At 38.4% G+C, this 20031-nt stretch overlaps 1 protein-coding gene across 1 annotated transcript in view; it reads left to right on the top strand.

The window, feature by feature from the left end:
* Positions 1 to 19926, top strand: part of LOC128228924 (lachesin-like) — a 36168-nt gene extending 16242 nt beyond the window's left edge. The window contains exons 2-10 of the mRNA XM_052940483.1: positions 5054 to 5258; positions 9385 to 9494; positions 12032 to 12236; positions 14368 to 14517; positions 15082 to 15210; positions 15723 to 15861; positions 17341 to 17501; positions 17694 to 17855; positions 18116 to 19926. Of these exons, the coding sequence (XP_052796443.1) occupies positions 5174 to 5258; positions 9385 to 9494; positions 12032 to 12236; positions 14368 to 14517; positions 15082 to 15210; positions 15723 to 15861; positions 17341 to 17501; positions 17694 to 17855; positions 18116 to 18252 (1278 nt within the window). The 5' untranslated portion in view covers positions 5054 to 5173 and the 3' untranslated portion in view covers positions 18253 to 19926. The remainder of the gene's footprint in view (positions 1 to 5053; positions 5259 to 9384; positions 9495 to 12031; positions 12237 to 14367; positions 14518 to 15081; positions 15211 to 15722; positions 15862 to 17340; positions 17502 to 17693; positions 17856 to 18115) is intronic.
* Positions 19927 to 20031: the final 105 nt, after the last annotated feature.

Below are 20031 nucleotides of genomic sequence, written 5' to 3'. Positions count from 1 at the left end.
GTAAAATGGTATATCTGTGAGAGTGCAGCTTTAAGGGCTTGTAAGACGCGTAATTTGGCATATGCATTAGACAGTACATAACATATAATACACATATTATATGACAATTCCAGAAGTAGCAGAGCATTGTCAACATCACAGCTGATATCAGACATGGCGCTGACGATATATAACACAGATTCACAGTTAAGCATCATTTCAGTACTTACATTGTGGACATACAGCCAAACAACGAAAGTAAAATAAACAGAAAACGCACGTCAACGAAAGTACCCTTAAACTCAATATTGAATGCAATTGTTCTTTAAGGGACTCGCTCATAGTTTGCATAAAGGCACTTTTTATTACGAAACGTGTGGCAAAATATTAAGTGTGTTAAAACTAAATTACTTACAGCCGGAAAACTTCAGCAAATGTTGATATTTGCTCAAATATCGCCTTTGAAGACCACAATTTTCAATAGCGTTACTAACGGAGTACAGCGATTTCGTTGTTGCGTAATTGGTTGATTGACATTACCACTTAATGTTATCAATGTATTGTTGTGAGGTCAAAATATTCTATTGAATAAGTCCTTGTGGCCGAGTGGTTAAGGCATCCGTTTGAATATTTTGCTAATAGTATGGAAAAGTCTTAGGACCATCCGATTTTCCTGTAAAATGTTTGGGCTAAAATACAAAATTATAACAGAGTATGTAGGTCTATATACAATGTACCGATACCGTTGCGTTATTTCATAGTTTTTCGACAAACATGTGAAATAACACAACATTGATAATATTATGTGGACATTTGTATATATATGGGCAGTTATTCTATAATGCTATTGAGCTTGGTTTTATAGCGACGGGGTAGAGTCCGCCTGCAAAGCGGGAGTCCGTGGGTTCGATCCTCGACATTTGCACACAACAATTTGTGCAGTTTATTACTCTTGTTTTAGGTAGTAAGCACTGACACCGGTAATACAGTTATGCCTTCCATTCATAATTATACGTTAAAATACATTGAATGCATACTTTTTATGCTGTATGCACTTGAAAGGTAATACAGTAAGTTGATAGATATTTAATAATTAAAGTGATATGTTAATGACGTTTTAATAATAATAATAACAACTTTATTTAACGAAGGTTACATACTAAGTGTACAATCATTACAGACATACTACTTATTTCCAGCATGGCCTTCACACAAAAAGTATTACAAAAACACATGTACTATACATATTAAGCAACATACAAAAATGAAGTAAAGCAGCTTGGTTAAAACATAGTTCGCTTGTTTGTATTCATATTAATTACCTTCAACAACTAGTGAAGGTTAGGATATGAGTCGCCTGCGATATTGGAGTACTCAAATATAAAACATTTGTGAACGTTTTGAAATACATTAACAAGCATGAAAGTAAGAAATAAAATATATCTCAAAATCTAAAAATATCAAAAAAGAAGAACAATTCCGACCCACGTCAGGATTCGATCCCAGGATATCTTGTTTTTTAGTCTGATGTTGTTACCGCTGGACGTTATTGTTCATTTGGAGATCTTTATGAAAACTTATCTTTGCCCTTGAAACGTTCAATCATTTCAGCACGTCTAGTTTTTAACATGTTGTTTCAAATTTGAACCTAAAAGTACGGCACATTAAATGTCGACCAGCATGGACACTATCGCAATATGGGGCAGGCTGTTAATCAGAAGCATTCACGCACGGAGCCTAATAAAACCAAGACATTGTGTCTTTATTATTAGAGGTAATCATTGCTAAAATAAAGGTTGTAGTTTTTTTTTTCATAAAAGAGATGGTTGAAAACGAAATGAGAATTGGTTATATGCAAAATGTAAATGAAAACAGTTACTGTTAATTGACAATTTTAACTATAAATATTAATTTTAATTGACAATTTTATTTTTTTACTATTTAGGTGTAACATTGAATTACACAGATAGTTCTATTTTAATACTCAAAATTTCGTATGGTAAAGGTTTAAAAGCACTGAACACTTGGCTGTCAGATTTAAAAAGATTTATTTTGAAATGTAAACCAAAGGTAGCTTTGCAGTCATTTGATGTCTTTGTTTCATCTTTAATTACATACGGGTCTGAAATATGGGGATTTACAAAATCGGCACAGTCGGAGAGGATACATTTCAGAGTTTGCTAATGTCTACGACTTCAAACGCTGCTGTATATGGTTAATTGGGTAGATACCCGTTACATATAAAAAGATACGTACGTATTTTAGATTAGTGTTTAAATTAGAGAAAAATGAAAATATAGTTATTTCAAAGGTTGTAGAAGATGCTATGTTAGATTTTGATAATGATTTAATGAACTGGTTTAGTAACGTTAAGAATCTTTTCAACGATATGCCTTTATTGTGAATCGTGTAATGATTCACAGATAAACGAACATCTTTAAAACACGTCTTTTTAAGGAATGAACAATAAATTTAACAGATCATAGATTAACACATTCAACATGTGGATTTAGGTTTTTCGCGGCCTGCTTACACAAACAATATCAAAGTTTTCAATGTATACTAAAAAGCGACAATTCGCAATCCAAACATATAGGAAGATGTTGCGTTAATCGGAAAATATTCGACATTGCCGAAAGGCCGAAGGAGCTGAGGTGTAAATATATACGAATATCAACAACTATGGCAAGGTTATGTCAAAGGAATGTTTTTTTAACTGTGTAAACTGAACTTAAACTTCTTTTTAATTTTAATTTATTTAGACAATATCGCGTGAAGAAATCTTAGAATTGCAACAACAAAATCACGTATATGTTCTCAAAATTTAAATTTACATACTGGTATATATGATAGAGTATAAAGAAACTTGCGCCATTGTCAAATGTGTGGTTTTAATGAATTTGGGGACAAGTATCACAATGTGTTTAAGTGTTAACCACATGTTCTGTTAAGACAAAACTATATTTAACGTTGATAAAGTTATAGTATGTTTAAAAAAGAAGCATTTAAAATTCGTTATAGTTTATTGACGCAATAAGTTTTTGTTATATAAACATTTAGATTATTAGACTTGTATTTTACCTTCATTTTAGATATTTAAGAATATCTGTGTTATGCAAGTAGGTAATATAGTGAAAATGACAGTTCCAATCGGTATTTGTATACGATAATCAACTAATATTCTTGTACTATACTTTAATAATTTGCAATATACCATTTTCAGTTCATTCTTTATGTGTCAATTATATATGCCGCTCACTATATTGTATATATTATAGATGTAATGTTGATACTTTTGTATGTAAATGTAACACAAAAAAAGAAGTGTAAAATTAACGTGTAATAAAATATGTTCTGTTCTGTTCACTTGTGTTCTTTTTATTCTTGACTATAGACCAAAACAAGCCGAGAATGTTGCTTTAACGTGGAAATTACTGCCACTTGCTCTGCTCATGGAATAAAATTAGTTTCTCAAATCCCCTGTTCCAGAATTGGTCCCGGCAACACACGCGCTACTGTATGCTGTCAACACGATGACTTAACAAACAACTTAAGTTTAAAACAACCGGATTTGCCTGATGTATGGCAGCCATTTGGTCGCCCCTGTTCTCCATAATTTTTCAATTTACCGCCAGACTCTCCAAGACCAAATTTCAATTCCTTAAGTTAATATTGTGTTCGTCAGTCTAAAGTAAGTATACGCACAACAACAGTACACATGGGTAAATGTTGATTTGTTTTACAGTTTATTTCTAATGCATTAGGCAATATGCCCATGCGTCCACAAGCAGTAAAACATATATTTCATGTGATATTTCATAGTAAATGGTCACCCAAATATCAAGTTATGTAAGTACAATTTTTAACATACACGCATCAAATAAAACGTAAGGAGAGTGTGACTATAGTATGGTGGCCTATTACTGCTGTAAGACAACCTGTTACTTGATAGCATTAATATTTATCCGTAATACTAAAAACATCTTAATATTATAACCATAAAAAACTGACACATCGCTGGTTTTCTATTTCCATTGATATTTTAAGAAGTGAATAATTTTACAATTTTAATCACATTTGGTCGTACATTATAAATCGTATCTATGTATACAAGAGTTCTCAGTATTACGTTCGATCACTTTGATGCATGTATATGTATTACGTTCGATCACTTTGATGCATGTATACGTATGACAGTGAAAGTGTACTAATACCTCCGATATGTTTGAATTGACATAAAAGACATTCAGTTGGTAACAAACCACCAGACCACGCGACACTGTTCCACATGTACACACTACTTTCTTTTGGAAACACAATTTAATCTAATTGATTTATAGTTCGCAGATATTCTTGTGTTGCAAATCGTAATCTAGTGCGTGAAACGGCTGTAAAATCAAGGCATTTCAAAGCAACTCATTACAACAGTTTAGATTATAAAGCAATTCCTTAAAAGCGCATATGAAGGACTTAAAATTACTGATTCAATATTTCATCGCATTTAGTTCGTGGTTTTTGATGTTTATAAGGGGGTGGGGTGCAATGTTTTAATACATAATTAAACTTGATATATATGTTTTGAGTTGTAAAGAATACTAGAAAATATGTCTTCTTTTCGGACATAGCATTTGCATATATTGTTAGACATCCGGACACTGTCATATTGAATGGGGATCTGAATGTGGAACTATTTAGTTAACAAGTCATGGCCCGTTTATAATCTCTCTCTCTCTCTCTCTCTCTCTCTCTCTCTCTCTCTCTCTCTCTCTCTCTCTCTCTCTCTATATATATATATATATATATATATATATATATATATATATATATATATATATATATATATATATATATATATATATATATATATATATATATATATACATGATTCTAGAGACATAAAACCTGAAAGACATTTGAAATGTAGAATGGCAAACTTGAGGCAACTTCGTAGTTCTGTTTTAGCCAATCTGAGTGTGACACTCATATATCCAGTCAATGTCCAGTCTATTGATTGATTTTCATGAGAAAGTATCATATTTAGAGTAAATAAGGACGCGGTTTTTTCCATTTTCAGGGAACGTCATGTTCATGGGAATGTAAGTGTATCTCCCAAATCAAAGCTTGAGGTCAAAATAACCGCTGACCAAGGGAAGAGGACTTGGTGGGGGTCGGTTTAGAGACCGGATTGCGGACGATGCGTGAGCGAGAGTCGGCCCTTTGGACGGCTGGGATGAGAATGCTGGGCCGGGTCCTCCTAGCCTGGCTCTTGGAGTGGAGAGGTGAGTGTGTTTGTGTGTGGTGGTGGGGGGGGGGGGGCATACAGGGACACTGGATGAGGAGAGTATGGTTGCTATTTAGCTGTCAGAGGCTTCAAGACTTATATATCTTTGATTAACTTGTGGTGATGACATTTGTCTCCATTCTACACATGAATGGAAAGCATTTAAGGTTTAATTGTATTTTTAGGTATTTAAAAAGGGAGCATTTGACCGAACAAAATGTGCCACTTTTCAAAGACAGATTGTTTATTCATATATGAATAATAATTTTGTTAAATAGATACATGCGGCCATGTGTTTCATGCATGGAAACGGTAGTTTCGGTCAAGAAGTTGTTTGAAACCGGTGGTATTTAATAAATTACAGTTTCTGTTCTGTTACCGACGAAGACCTCCTAATGCATCTTTAATGTTTTCTATCACTTCTCTTTGACATTTCTTTAATTGAAGAAAGCCAAATTTTGACAAGTTATCCAAACATTAATACCATTTTCTCCATCTGTTGTCTAATAATTGAGTGACTTATAGTTCCCCGGCAGTTCCCACCGGCCTGTCATGCTGTCGAGGTTGTTGGAAGCCAGGCTGCATGTCTTTCATACACAAATACTGCAATATATTTATATGTACACTCCAGAGTTAGCCAACCGTCGGAAATCTATATTTGATACTTGCATTTTCGGAACGTCTGGAAACATAAAAACACACGTGCTGGTAAGGAAGGTAGGATCGGGGTAATTAGGATTCACGGACACGTGCAGGAATTATTTCACGTGCACGTCATGCTCGAATTGAAAGCTATCAATTAAAAGAAACATTGATACAATGTTCTTTTTTCTTCTTAAAACAAGAAACAAGTGACTTCCAAACAGTTACGCTACAAAATGAGTGGTCCGTTGGCGAAGGACAATGCTGTAAAACATTGAAACTTTTACAACCATACAATAGGAAACGATGTCGATTAAAACGGACAATATGTAAACAGTTTCCGTATCAAAAGGCTTGGCATAACAACATTGGTATTAATCATGATTTGGCCGCATCGATGCTCGATTTACTTATAGAAGCCGACAATGATAGGCCCCGCCGGGCTTCTCCCCGGACAGGCGTATTTTACAAATGCCTTGGGATCAACTCAGATTATTTACACAACCACGGCCTTCCTCTCTTTTTCCATGTTGTTTATTTGTTGTGTCTTAACTTTCTCTTTATTAAATGCAATTGTTTCTCTAGGGTACATTCTGTGTATAAGTATGGATTAGGATGTATGGCAGTTTCAGAAAGAAACTACGATGTACCTCTCAAGGATTCGGCCTCGAATTTCGAGTAAATTGATTTTCATTGACGAATTCAATTTAATTATGTCAATTAAACTTTACATATATACACACTCAAGGTCGACGCTCTATATACTAATATGGCATCAGAAATACGTTGATAAACTGAATTCATAAAGTGAATCAGTAGGTTATTGTTCAATTTATCCATCATTGTCTGTATACGTGTGCTTTATACAACACAATCATGCTGACAAGGATCTGGATCTAGGTTGGTTCTAAATCTGCTCCTTTCATAGTGATTTGACGTCAGTATTACAACACTATGGACTATGATTGATTGAAGGCGACACTGTTGTTGTGCTAACGAGGCATTGTGTCGAGGCGAGGAGCCATAAGTGTACCCGGTGATACCGGAAACCAGGCGGCCGATTATCGTGCTCTAAGGCCACGGCGCATAAATCAGTGTGGAACTGAATCCGCAGTTCAGAGATACTCATGATTGAGTTAGGTTTATTTGTATTCGACAGGTACTAAATGATCCTACATCACGACCTGTGTTGAGATAGACCGTGTTATTCGCGTTAGTTACTAGTCATCGGCATTTTGATATGTGGGTATAGATGTATTAATTTGAAACTAAAAAGGGGTTAGCTTGCTAGTAGTCTTATTCATATTCATAAAACTATGATAATTCATTTATAATCCAGGTGCGTAGCTGCATATACACGTTGTTACAGACATGGACATTGACATTAAAAATGTAATCATACAGTATCAGTTCAATGGCAAAAGGGACAGAAATTATTAACATAATCGGTGCTTATTTGTTATGCAATTTTAGAGAAAGAAATCTGCCGAGAAAAGGGATTTTGTTGATTGTTTATCCTTAAACTGTCCATTTTCCAGTACTAAATACAGCACCTCAGAACGCCCAGAATGCACCACATTGCGCCATTGTTCGCTAAATTTTAAGGCGGGTGGGTGGGGGGGGGGGGGGAGGGGGTGCATGTCCCCAGACCCCCGAGCACAATCATGAGTCCACATGAATAGACGGCTAGTTACGCCCCTGACATCTTAAAGAAGCTGCAACCACACCATATCCAGAAGATTGCCACGGGTCCGGGAGTCTGCCAAGCGATCACCGGAAAAACTGTATAGGACGATATTACGTTTTTTTCTGTACACGATTAACTTTTACCATTTAAGTATAACATGACGTTTTAAAGTCTGTCATTACAGTTTATGAACTAAGCGCGAACAGATATATTTATCTACATATCCCATTATGTCGGCCATGAAAACGATTATTGTTTCAGCGGATAAAGACAAAAAATGATATTTGTATGGTGGATCTGACTGACAGAATGTTGTAAATGAGACACTATAAATGTATCCCTAATGAGTTCCTGATTTCTAATATTCAAATTCCGAATTTGCTAATTCTGTTTGCGGTCCCCGGGGGCTCGGGTTACAAGCGCTGTGCCGAGGTAGCGGGGCGCTACTGACGGGAAGGGGGCCGCACGTAATGGGAGTGAGACATGCAACCACAACACTGCTATACGTGCGCATATAAGAGGTTGTTAAAATATCGTATACTATAGATTATAGAACCTTTGAAGAACGATCAATCGAGTGTGAATCTATTCAATTTGTTTGATTGAATCAAATCATTGAGTGACTTGTTGATTGATTGATTGATTGATTGATTGATTGATTGATTGATTGATTGATTGATTGATTGATTGATTGATTGATTGATTCTCCTAAATGTTAACATTTAAAGCATGTTAAGATGAACATGTTTAATATAAATTAAAATCGCATTTAATTAAGATTGATTACTATTGCCTTCTGGGTTATTAATGAAGTGACGAGAAAATATAATCGTTCTTTCATAACTTCTGGTTCGTCCCTTGTGTATATGGAATTTCGTTTGGTATTACCATTTTTCCATTGTTCAGAGAAATGGACATGGAGACCAATGTTTGTTAGTGAGTCATGACTGTGGAATAATTTGGCAGCCGGGAGACCGCGGGGTCTGCTCACTGTGAATATACTGGTTGAAGGCCCTGGTTGATGGCAGGGACGTATCCGCTGATTGGCGACCGGCGAGGGCAGAGGAGTGATTTATGTTCCGCTGCATGTACATGCCATCCAACAATGGCCCGTCAGAAAAAGACACGCGACTTTTATGTATCCGAAGTTTCAATGAATTCTGCTTTGACATACTGTTAACAACGAGAACGTATTGACCAAAGACGGTTCATAACAGTTTGGAATAATTATTAGACATGATATTTGGTATGAACTTTTTCCAGTGTATGAAAAATATGATTCTCTTGTAGTAAACGTTGAATAGTCTGAGTTTCCAGCGCATTGCATGCTGGAATGATTGTTTTGCCCTCGAAAATGCCCTAATCAATCATATTTCAAAAACAGTCATGTGCTGCTCACAAATGTGTATAATTTGGAAGGAAACAATTAATTTGTATCGGCATTTTGACTGCGATATTTGATGCTGGCATCACTTGGTCCAACCTCCGGGCCAGCGCGAATAGATCCCGTGAAGATATGAGACGCTCCGCTATTGTTGCCCGCCGTCTTAGTTGACTTTTCAATAATTGATGGTACGATATCGTCACAAACGAAGGGCATTATTACGTTGCTAAGTGACGCATTAAGAAGTCTGAAAGCGAAACGTTTGAGTATAGTTTTAGACCCTTGTATACCATTTTTCGAATATGTCTTAATTGAAATCGATTGCCATTGCCCTTCGTTAATTATTATTTGTTATGGTAATAATATGACCATACTCTTATCAGGAAATACAAGTAATATATATGTTTTCAGTGTTGGCAGCGGAGCCTAGTTTCCGGGTGCCTCCAGAGAACGTGACGGTTGTAGCGGGCGGGCTGGCCGTGCTCCCCTGTTCAATAATACACCTGACGGCCGAACACAAGGTAATTAATGTCGACGAGGCGTTCTGTTCATGCTCTCATTGCTTTCCTCTCTATCATGTCCCCTTCTTATCTAAATGATGGTTTCCCTAAGCGTTGTCTTACTATCCGTCAAGTGGAAGAACACGACTCGCTACGGTGTGCCTGCATGGTCATCTTAATGGTACACAATGAATAACTTGCAAAAGTCGTCAAAATTGAGAAAATGAAAAATATGTAACATTTGTTATAAAGGGAGACTTAAAGGTACTCAGTCCATTATTGGTTGTAATGTTGATTTCCATACCATACAACATGGGATCCTGGTGTTGATTGGTGATAAAGGATGTTAAACTAAATGCTCACAACTATAATATCGGTAATACATGAAGATGTTGGTGACTTAATTCGTATTTGTTATAATCAAACGTGAAAGGCCGACTTTGCAAAAAATAAATGTTGCCTATATAAGATGCAGTTTGTAAAATTATTTTGATTTCATATTATTTATCAGGCGTGAAAAGCTTTCAAATGGTACCAATGTTGTGTGGGTGGTGCATTCCATTCTAATACTGAATTAAACGCTAACTTGATTCATTTACAAGAAATATAAGAAAACCATTTAATGTACCGTAAAAGCCATTTCCCATCTATAACGTAAATTGATCAGTAAAATATAGTTCTCTAAATATCATTTTATAACCTCTAATAGAAAACAACTAAAAACATTAACATAATTAAGTTTTTATTTCGAACTCATCATGAACTTGCACTATGAGCAAGTCTAGGTTACAACGTGCTTGACAGAGACGTTGTCGACCTGAGATATAACCCTCTTATTCAGGACCTTTGATTCGTTTTCCGTAAGCATCTATAGAAAACAGATCAATTGATATGATTCATGTTGATGAGATATCGAGTTGTACATGAGTTGTACATGTGTATATTCTATGTTTATATTCTTCCTAGACAGGTTAATTTTACATAATGTAGCACACTTTCATCATAATTATTTTCTTGTCAAATTTAACAATATTGTTAAATATGTTTTTTGCTTTACTCGGAACGAAGGCTTCATGTTAAGTGGATGCAACTATTTGTCACGGACCAATAAGAATTGAGTTTCACTCATTCTCCCGGCTTAGTCGGGGTCGCTCTATGGACGTTTTGTTGAAGGTTCAAATCCCACCATATTTACGAACTTATGTCAAGAACACTTTCTTTTAAAATCATGAAAAAAGATTCTTCGTCAGTCATTAACAACATAAAGTCAACGACCACGCTTGCTATATGGAGTATGAAACAAGTGGAGAAAGGAAGGATACTTGATTCTGCGTACACAAAGTATAATTGGTATTATTTAGTTATTATTATAAAGTTTGTTAAATATGCATGGCAAATCCTCCTTTTTAGCTTTGTAATTGTGGTATATTTCAGCTGAAAACTGTAGCAAATTTACAGGATATAATAGCGATCTCCGCCTTATGAGACTGAAGCAATAAATCTACACATTTCTTTCTTGAAGCATTTTCCGTTCAGGCAGAAAGCGTAGGGTACGTGTTAGTTGGTATTTACGTAAAAGAGTCCTTTGAGTAATATCGTTTTCCTCCGCAGTTCTTGGGAACATTCTGTAGACACGACATGGCTTTAATAAATATCGCCACTGCTTGTTTCTTGTATATGGCAACACGTTTACAGCTTGTGGAATGTAATGTTACCGGTACCTCGGGTCTTGATTATCCACATTCCAAAATCATTTTTGTTTCCCATCGTAGAAATACTTACATGAATAGCATGAGTGTTCGTGACTGGGCTGTGGGCATAAACAAACGGGCAATCTGTAACCGGAGACCAATACAAGGTCGACTCTAGCAGCGTAAGTACGGACACTGCTGCATCTCCCTAGGTGCTTGACGATGATCGAAGCCCCATCAGATGTTAAGTGCAGAGATCAGCTCTGATTCTGGATGATATTCATCTTATCCAACGCAAAGGTGATGGAATTTGCAAAGTGTCACGCGCTAATGGTGTATTCAAGATATTTTCTCAGACGGCACCTAAATCATGTGATCGAGGCGCGAAAAAAGCTTTGGTGACTTGTGTTCATATTTATTGCTATGAACAGAATAGTTGTATTTTACATAATAAAACAGTTAAGACATACATCCCTTCTACAGCCAGAGGTTTGTTAAAAGCATAGCCATTTTAGATGAGACTCAACATTTTGAATAATTCAATGTCGCTTTGCATTATAAGTATATGCTCTGCGGTGTTGGGTCTTGTTGTCATGATTGCAAGAGAGGGCATCTCGTGAATGTTTCAAATACATGCTTACTACGTCTAAAATGTTTATCCATTGCCTTGAGGACGTCAATATATAAGGCAGTTTCATCTAAAAATAGAAGTAGTCTAGAAATCCCACCAGTAGCGTCGTTATCGTCTTGAAATGTTCAAATATACACGGTATATTTTACTGGCTCCATGAGTATTATTATACAATATACTGTATACGCAATTATTAAAACCGTGCCTACCTGTGTTATATGACTGTTTTAATGCAGGTTGTATGGACGGACGCGGAGGGGTTTCTGCTGTCGCTCAATGAGAAGCGGGTTTATGAGGACACGCGGTTCAGCGTGGAGCGGCCCTTCAAGAAGTACTGGAACCTCCACATCAGGGATACGCGCCCTGCGGACGCCGGCAAGTACGTCTGCCAGATCAGCACTGACCCTGTCAAGGTTAAGGAGGTCATGCTCTACGTCCAGGGTAAGTCAAGGTCAATGAGGTCTTTTTGTACGTCCAGGATTAGTCAATATTAAGGCCAAGTTCTACTACCCGGCTAGGTCAAGGTCTAGGTGGTAATGCTCTACGTCCAGGCTAAGTCAAGGTCTTAGGTCATGTTCTATGTCCAGGCTAAGTCAATGTAAAAAAATACTTGCTCTATGTCTAGACTTAGTCAACGTTAAGGAGGTCATGCTCTTCGTCCAGGGTAAGTCAAGATCAATGAGGTCGTGCTCTACGTCCAGGGTAAGTCAAGGTCAAGGAGGTCATGCTCTACGTCCAGGGTAAGTCAAGGTCAATGAGGTCATGCTCTATATCCAGGGTAAGTCAAGGTCAAGAAGGTCATGCTCTACATCCAAGGTAAGTCAAGGTCAATGAGGTCATGCTCTATATCCAGGGTAAGTCAAGGTCAATGAGGTCATGCTCTATATCCAGGGTAAGTCAAGGCCAAGGAGGTCATGTTCTACGTCCAAGATAAGTCAATGTCACTATTATGAGGTCATGCTCTTCGTTCAGGGTAGGCAAGGCCAAGGCGGTCATGCTAAACGTCCAGGGCAAGTCAACGTCACCAGTATGAGGTCATGCTCTACATCCAAGGTAAGTCAATGTCACTTTTATGAGGTCATGCTCTACGTCCAGGGTAAGTCAAGGCCAATGAGGTCATGCTCTACGTTCAGGGTAGGCAAGGCCAAGGCGGTCATGCTAAACGTCCAGGGCAAGTCAATGTCACCAGTATGATGTCATGATCTACGTCAAGGTCAAGGAGGTCATGCTCTACATCCAAGATAAGTCAATGTCACTTTTATGAGATCATGCTCTACGTCCAAGGTAAGTCAATGTCACTTTTATGCGGTCATGCTCTACGTTCAGTGTAGGCAAGGCCAAGGCGGTCATGCTAAACGTCCAGGGCAAGTCAATGTCACCAGTATGAGGTCATGATCTACGTCTAATGTAAGTCAATGTTAAGGCGGTTATGCTTTACTTACAGGGTAAGTCAATGTTAAGGCGGTTATGCTTTACTTACAGGGTAAATCAATGTTAAGGCGGCTGTGCCTTACTTACAGGGTAAGTCAATGTTAAGGCGGTTATGCTTTACTTACAGGGTAAATCAATGTTAAGGCGGTTATGCCTTACTTACAGGGTAAGTCAATGTTAAGGCGGCTGTGCCTTACTTACAGGGTAAATCAATGTCAAGGCGGTTATGCTTTACTTACAGGGTAAATCAATGTTAAGGCGGTTATGCTTTACTTACAGGGTAAGTCAATGTTAAGGCGGTTATGCTTTACTTACAGGGTAAGTCAATGTTAAGGCGGCTGTGCCTTACTTACAGGGTAAGTCAATGTTAAGGCGGTTATGCTTTACTTACAGGGTAAGTCAATGTTAAGGCGGTTATGCTTTACTTACAGGGTAAGTCAATGTTAAGACGGCTGTGCCTTACTTACAGGGTAAATCAATGTCAAGGCGGTTATGCTTTACTAAAAGTGTAAATAAATGTCAAAGTGGTCATGCTGTACCAGGGTAAGTGAATGTCTATGCGGTTATGCTTTACGTACAGGAAAGTCAAACTCAAGGAAGAGGGATCGTCCGTCCTATGTACGTGAATGTCAAGGCGGTCATGCTTTACGTCCAGGGTAACTCAAGGTCCTGGAGGTCATACTTTACGTTAAGTTAACAAGCTCACACTCTTTAATCGTCTTGTGGACGCATCAATAATTTAAATATCACCCGCAATGTTTTTGAGGAGCATGTGATATAGCCAATGAGCATTTGAATATGGACCTAGATCAGAATATTAAATTATTTCAGAAACCAGTGAAGGTTTGTCATCTTAATCTTGTTTTTATAGCGTCAGCAATATCCATCTGGAGATGAAATGAAAGAGAGTTTTTCGCTAATGACGCAAGTGCAGCTTTCTTGGAAATGAGATTCATCCGGTGTGTTTATGGTACAGATCAATCTGGCGTGTTGATGTAATACCGAGCTTATCACAATTTTGTTTGTAATTAAAAGTTGATAGTTTAAATATTGTTGGGTTCCATTCCGCTTAAGACGTCTCTTACGTTAAGAGCCACAATGTTTAGCGTCGTACATTTTCACATGTGTGTGTTTTTTCCAGTTCCGGCAAAAATCATTGACATGTATTCGAGCGACGCCGTTACCGCCATGGAGGGGGAGACGGTGACGCTCACCTGTAATGCTTCAGGCGAACCAGCGCCGGAAATCACGTGGTTCCGTGCATACAACAGCGCAACAAAGAGCAAAGAACGTAGGTTTATAATAAGTTCTTTGAGTAAGCTTACTCGTCAAACTTCTATAAAAACAACAACATTGAGCGGCTGTCTGGGACTTCATGTGTTACTAAATTATGTAAGAAAAAACACAAAATGTACACATCTGGCTCCAATTCCCAAAATCTTAATTCTCATTAAACAGAATATAGCTTAGCTCACTATCTATTTGGTATAAAATATGTAAATGTCATTAAGTTAAGAGTTAAAGCTTTCTTCGGAACTCCTTTCATATATAACCATGATACTCTACTATGTTTTTGTTCAAGTAATTCGGCTAAATGAAACATAGACTTAAACTAGGCCTATATACCTGTAGTAAGTTACGGCAACCACAAACTAAGTTTAATATCAAAATTTTGTATTGTATAATTTCAATCACGAGGGCTGCGGATGACGTATCTTTTTTGTACCATGTTGTCAATGACAACGTTCAATAAATAGCGTGGGGTATAAGCGGATACACTTGTAATATATAGTAAAAGAACAGTAGCGTCCATTCTACTTGATGCCAATGCGATATTCTGAAACCTCTTTTGCAGGTATCGGTTCGGATGGAGAGATGTTGAAGATATACAATGTGTCACGTGATTGTGGCGGTACGTACGTCTGCATCGCGGACAACGGCGTAGGTGACGAGGCAGTCCGCGAGATGGAGATAACCGTCAACTGTGAGTAAAAAAAAATAATGCATGCGACCTAAAAATGACATTTTAGGAAAATACTTTTTTCAATTGTGTTTCCATAATAGGAATAGGTTGCGCGCTTACGACAATAAAGGTCGAATAAGAGTACCGTGAACATCCTCGGCATCTCAGCGTATCCATAACAAAAATGATTATGTTTTTTTCTGAATACTTTTCAAAAATACCTTCTTTGTTAAATAACAATATTTATGGCATTTTAAATAAATGCCCGTTTTTCATTCAACCTTTACTATGCCTGTACATAGTAACTTTGACCTTGGACAATATATATATATATATATATATATATATATGTATATATATATATATATATATATATATATATATATATATATATATATATATATATATATATATATATGTTATGAATACACTGGGATGCCGAGATGGAGTACTTTAGTACGTGTAATAGAAATCGAAAAAAAGAGAACATTTTAATTACATGTTATTTCATTTGCATTATTAATATCCGCCAGATGCCCCGGAGGTTTATCTTAAGACAACGAGGATGGGCCAGTCTCGGGGAAAGGAAACAATACTGGAGTGTGACGTCATGGCGCATCCGCACGGCGTCATGATCTGGGAGCGCGACGGCAAGGACCTCGCCGCGGACACGTAAGTTGTACATGTTAAAGCCGCGGAAACGTTAGTGGTACATGTTATAGTCGCGGACACGTAAGTCGTACATGTTATAGCCGCGGATACGTAAGTCGAACATGTTATAGCCGCGGACACGTAAGTCGTACATGTTATAGCCGCGGACACGTAAGTCGTACACGTTATAGCCGCGGACACGTAAGTCGTACATGTTATAGCCGCGGACACGTAAGTCGTACATGTTATAGCCGCGGACACGTAAGTCGTACACGTTATAGCCGCGGACACGTAAGTCGTACACGTTATAGCCGCGGACACGTAAGTCGTACACGTTATAGCCGCGGACACGTAAGTCGTACACGTTATAGCCGCGGACACGTAAGTCGTACATGTTATAGCCGCGGACACGTAAGTCGTACATGTTATAGCCGCGGACACGTAAGTCGTACACGTTATAGCCGCGGACACGTAAGTAGTACATGTTATAGCCGCGGACACGTAAGTCGTACACGTTATAGCCGCGGACACGTAAGTCGTACATGTTATAGCCGCGGACACGTAAGTCGTACATGTTATAGCCGCGGACTAGTTAGTAGTACATGTTATAGCCGCGGACACGTAAGTCGTACATGTTATAGCCGCGGACACGTAAGTCGTACATGTTATAGCCGTGGACTAGTTAGTAGTACATGTTATAGCCGCGGACACGTAAGTCGTACATGTTAAAGCAGCGGACACGTAAGTCGTACATGTTATAGCCGCGGACACGTAAGTCGTACACGTTATAGCCGCGGACACGTAAGTCGTACATGTTATAGCCGCGGACACGTAAGTCGTACATGTTATAGCCGCGGACACGTAAGTCGTACATGTTATAACCGCGGACTAGTTAGTAGTACATGTTATAGCCGCGGAGACGTAAGTCGTACATGTAATAACCGCGGACACGTAAGTCGTACATGTAATAGCCGCGGACAGGTATGTCGTACATGTAATAGCCGCGGACACGTTAGTCGTACATGTTATAGCCGCGGACACGTAAGTCGTACATGTTATAATCGCGGACACGTAAGTCGTACATGTAATAGCCGCGGACAGGTAAGTCGTACATGAAATAGCCGCGGACAGGTAAGTCGTACATGTTATAGCCGCGGACACGTAAGTCGTACATGTTATAGTTACGGCACCCACAGCTCGAGTTATTGAGATTATACACGTGCGTTTTAGCTTCAACTGTTTTGTACCATGTTGTTAACGACAACGTTCAACAGTAAATAGCGTTCGGTAGAAGTGAATAGCGTTTTATTTTATCCGCACGGTAATTATAGAACAGTTATGCCCATTCTACATGTACGTTTTAACTGTCTTATACCATAATATAAATTATTACGTTAGCCTAGCAATACTGTCATATGTGTTATGAAATGACGAATAACACCCGTACTAATAAACAATGGAGTGACCCGTAAAAGGAATTTCCGACTGATTTTATTTCAGGAGCGGGAAGTACCAGGTTGAGATATTCGAGACAAACTACCACTTGTACAAGAAGACGCTTAGTCTCCGTATCCGTGACATCCAGGACGCGGACTTTGGTCGCTACACGTGCAGCGCGGAGAACTTCATAGCACGTGACTCCGAGTCCATGATCCTCTATGGTGGGTTGGAAGGGGTGTGTCATTGCTATGCAGCACGGAACATGTATACACAAATAGAGATAGTTTGTATTTAAATTCTAACAGATATTAAACTCTGAAAAAGTTATGGTCGCGTCAGTTAAGAGAAAAAAATGAATATAACCACATAGATCAATGTCATAGTTATATTAAAAGATATTTTCCACATTTAAGATTATTCTCTGACGTTGAACCGGCTGACGTCGACGACGCGGCGGCCTGACGTGCTGATACCATCCCGGAACTTGCACACGACCCTGCGTCCCAAGGCATGGAATAAGGACACGTCAGAGGACAACAACACCGACCAGAAGAGGAACAAGGGCTTCAGTAGAAGTATGTGCGACGTCTTACTGGGCATTTCGCCAATTAATATTCCTTTTTATATATATATTATACAAAGCAAAAAAGCTGATATCCTAAACTACAATGAAATTAAGAATTTTTCCGCACTTTATAAGAACCAATCTGATTGGGGGCCTTTGACAAGTAAATGTGCCACCATTGAATTAAGGCATAGTTGAGGCTTCGCTTTAATACATGTGAGATTGATTAAGAAATAATCCAATCGTTGCATTCAATTGACTGGTTTGCAGAAACTGTTTTAATAAATCCGGGAGCGATACGGGGTCGGAATGCGGGATACCAGAACAGTGCTGACTGGGGACCGGTCCTGTACGCCGCCCTGACCTGCTTGCACGCCCTCGTCATGGCGTCCCGCACCGCCTCGTGACGCGGACACCGCCAAGACAGCATCCCGACGCCATCGAGACATGCTCACCAACAGACACCCTGCCGGACGGGATATTCGGTGTCACCATACTGATACAAACAATTCGGAGGCTTGTTTTGGGCAGTTAAACGTGAATTACTCGAGAATTGTGTAAATACATCCGGAATGAAATAATACTCCGCTGCAAATGCAACTGGCGCCAAATACCGTTGTAAAGCTACAGGAGTTAGTGTGAAATATGATTTCATATTGACAATCTACGTTAATTAATGTGTTCATAACGAACATTACATGTATGTTTTGACATTTTCAATGAATGTGTTCTTCCATATACGTTATGGCTATTATAAAACATGTATAAGATATACTCTATTTGTGCTGTTCCATTCTATAAACAGTTAAATGTTCTGGATGTATATGGGAAAGTCACTTTAGTGATTTCCTCAGCTATGTTATTACGTGTACAACATGTGGTTAGGTCAATGTACATGGGTCCACGTTCTATGGTCGATGTACTTGAAACTATGTTTTTGACTCAAAGTGTTTGGCATCATGTGCTTGAATCAATGTGTTTGGCACCATGCCCTTTGATCAATATGTTTGGCAAGGCACCATGCGCTTTGATCAATGTTTGGCATTATGCGCTTTGATCAATATGTTTGGCACCATGCGCTTTGATCAATGTGTTTGGCACCATGTGCTTGGATTAATGTGTTTGGCACCATGTGTTTGGCACCATGCGCTTTGATACAGGTGTTTGGCACCATGTGCTTTGATCCATGTGTTTGGCACCATGCGCTTTGATCCAGGTGTTTGGCACCATGCACTTGGATCCATGTGTTTGGCACCATGCGCTTTGATAAAGGTGTTTGGCACCATGCACTTGGATCAATGTGTTTGGCACCATGTTCTTGTATCAGTGTGTTTGGCACAATGAACTTGGATCAATGTGTTTGGCACCATGAGCTTGGTTCAATGTGCTTGGATCCTTGTGTTTTGCACCATGTGCTTGGATCATTGTGTTTGGCACCATGTGATTGGATCACGGTGTTTGGCACCATATGCTTGGATCACTGTGTTTGGCACCATGCGCTTTGATTAATGTGTTTGGCAACATGTACTTTGATCAATGTGTTTGGCACCATATGCTTGGATCACTGTGTTTGGCACCATGTGCTTTGATCAATGTGTTTGGCACCATGCGCTTTGATCAATGGGTTTGGCACCATGTGCTTGGATCAATGTGTTTAGCACCATGCATGTGGATCCATGTGTTTGGCACCATGTGATTGGATCACTGTGTTGGGCACCATATGCTTGGATCCAAGTATTTGGCCTCATGTGCTTGGGTCCATTTTTTAGGGTTCATGTGTTTGGGTCAATGTGCTAAGGTCCATGTGTTTGAGTATGTGTTTTGGTACATGTGTTTGATATGTATAGACATAAATTTCAAGGTCGAAGTCATTTATGATTAAAGCATTTATTAATACTCCTTATGAAAAGGGATTACTCCTCAGTTAAAGTTTGATTTTACATTTGTTAAAACATATGCTCATTTAAATGAGCGAAATGACCTCTTTGTCGTTATGTTTGGCATTGCTGTGTTGAACTTTTTTTTGATGATTGAATGTTTTGTAGATATTGATATACTGGAATAGTATACATGGAATAAAATGTGAACACCTTAATATTTTGTTGTAACGGTCTAGGTAGATTTTCTTGAACATATCGGCTATGTTCGTGTTTGAATTACAGAATTATCTAGATATCCTGCATCCT

The sequence above is a fragment of the Mya arenaria genome, chromosome 3 (assembly GCF_026914265.1).
Source record: "Mya arenaria isolate MELC-2E11 chromosome 3, ASM2691426v1".
NCBI classification, from domain to species: domain Eukaryota; kingdom Metazoa; phylum Mollusca; class Bivalvia; order Myida; family Myidae; genus Mya; species Mya arenaria.
The sequence above is the reverse complement of the archived record's forward strand: the minus strand, read 5'-3'. Positions and strand labels throughout refer to the sequence as shown.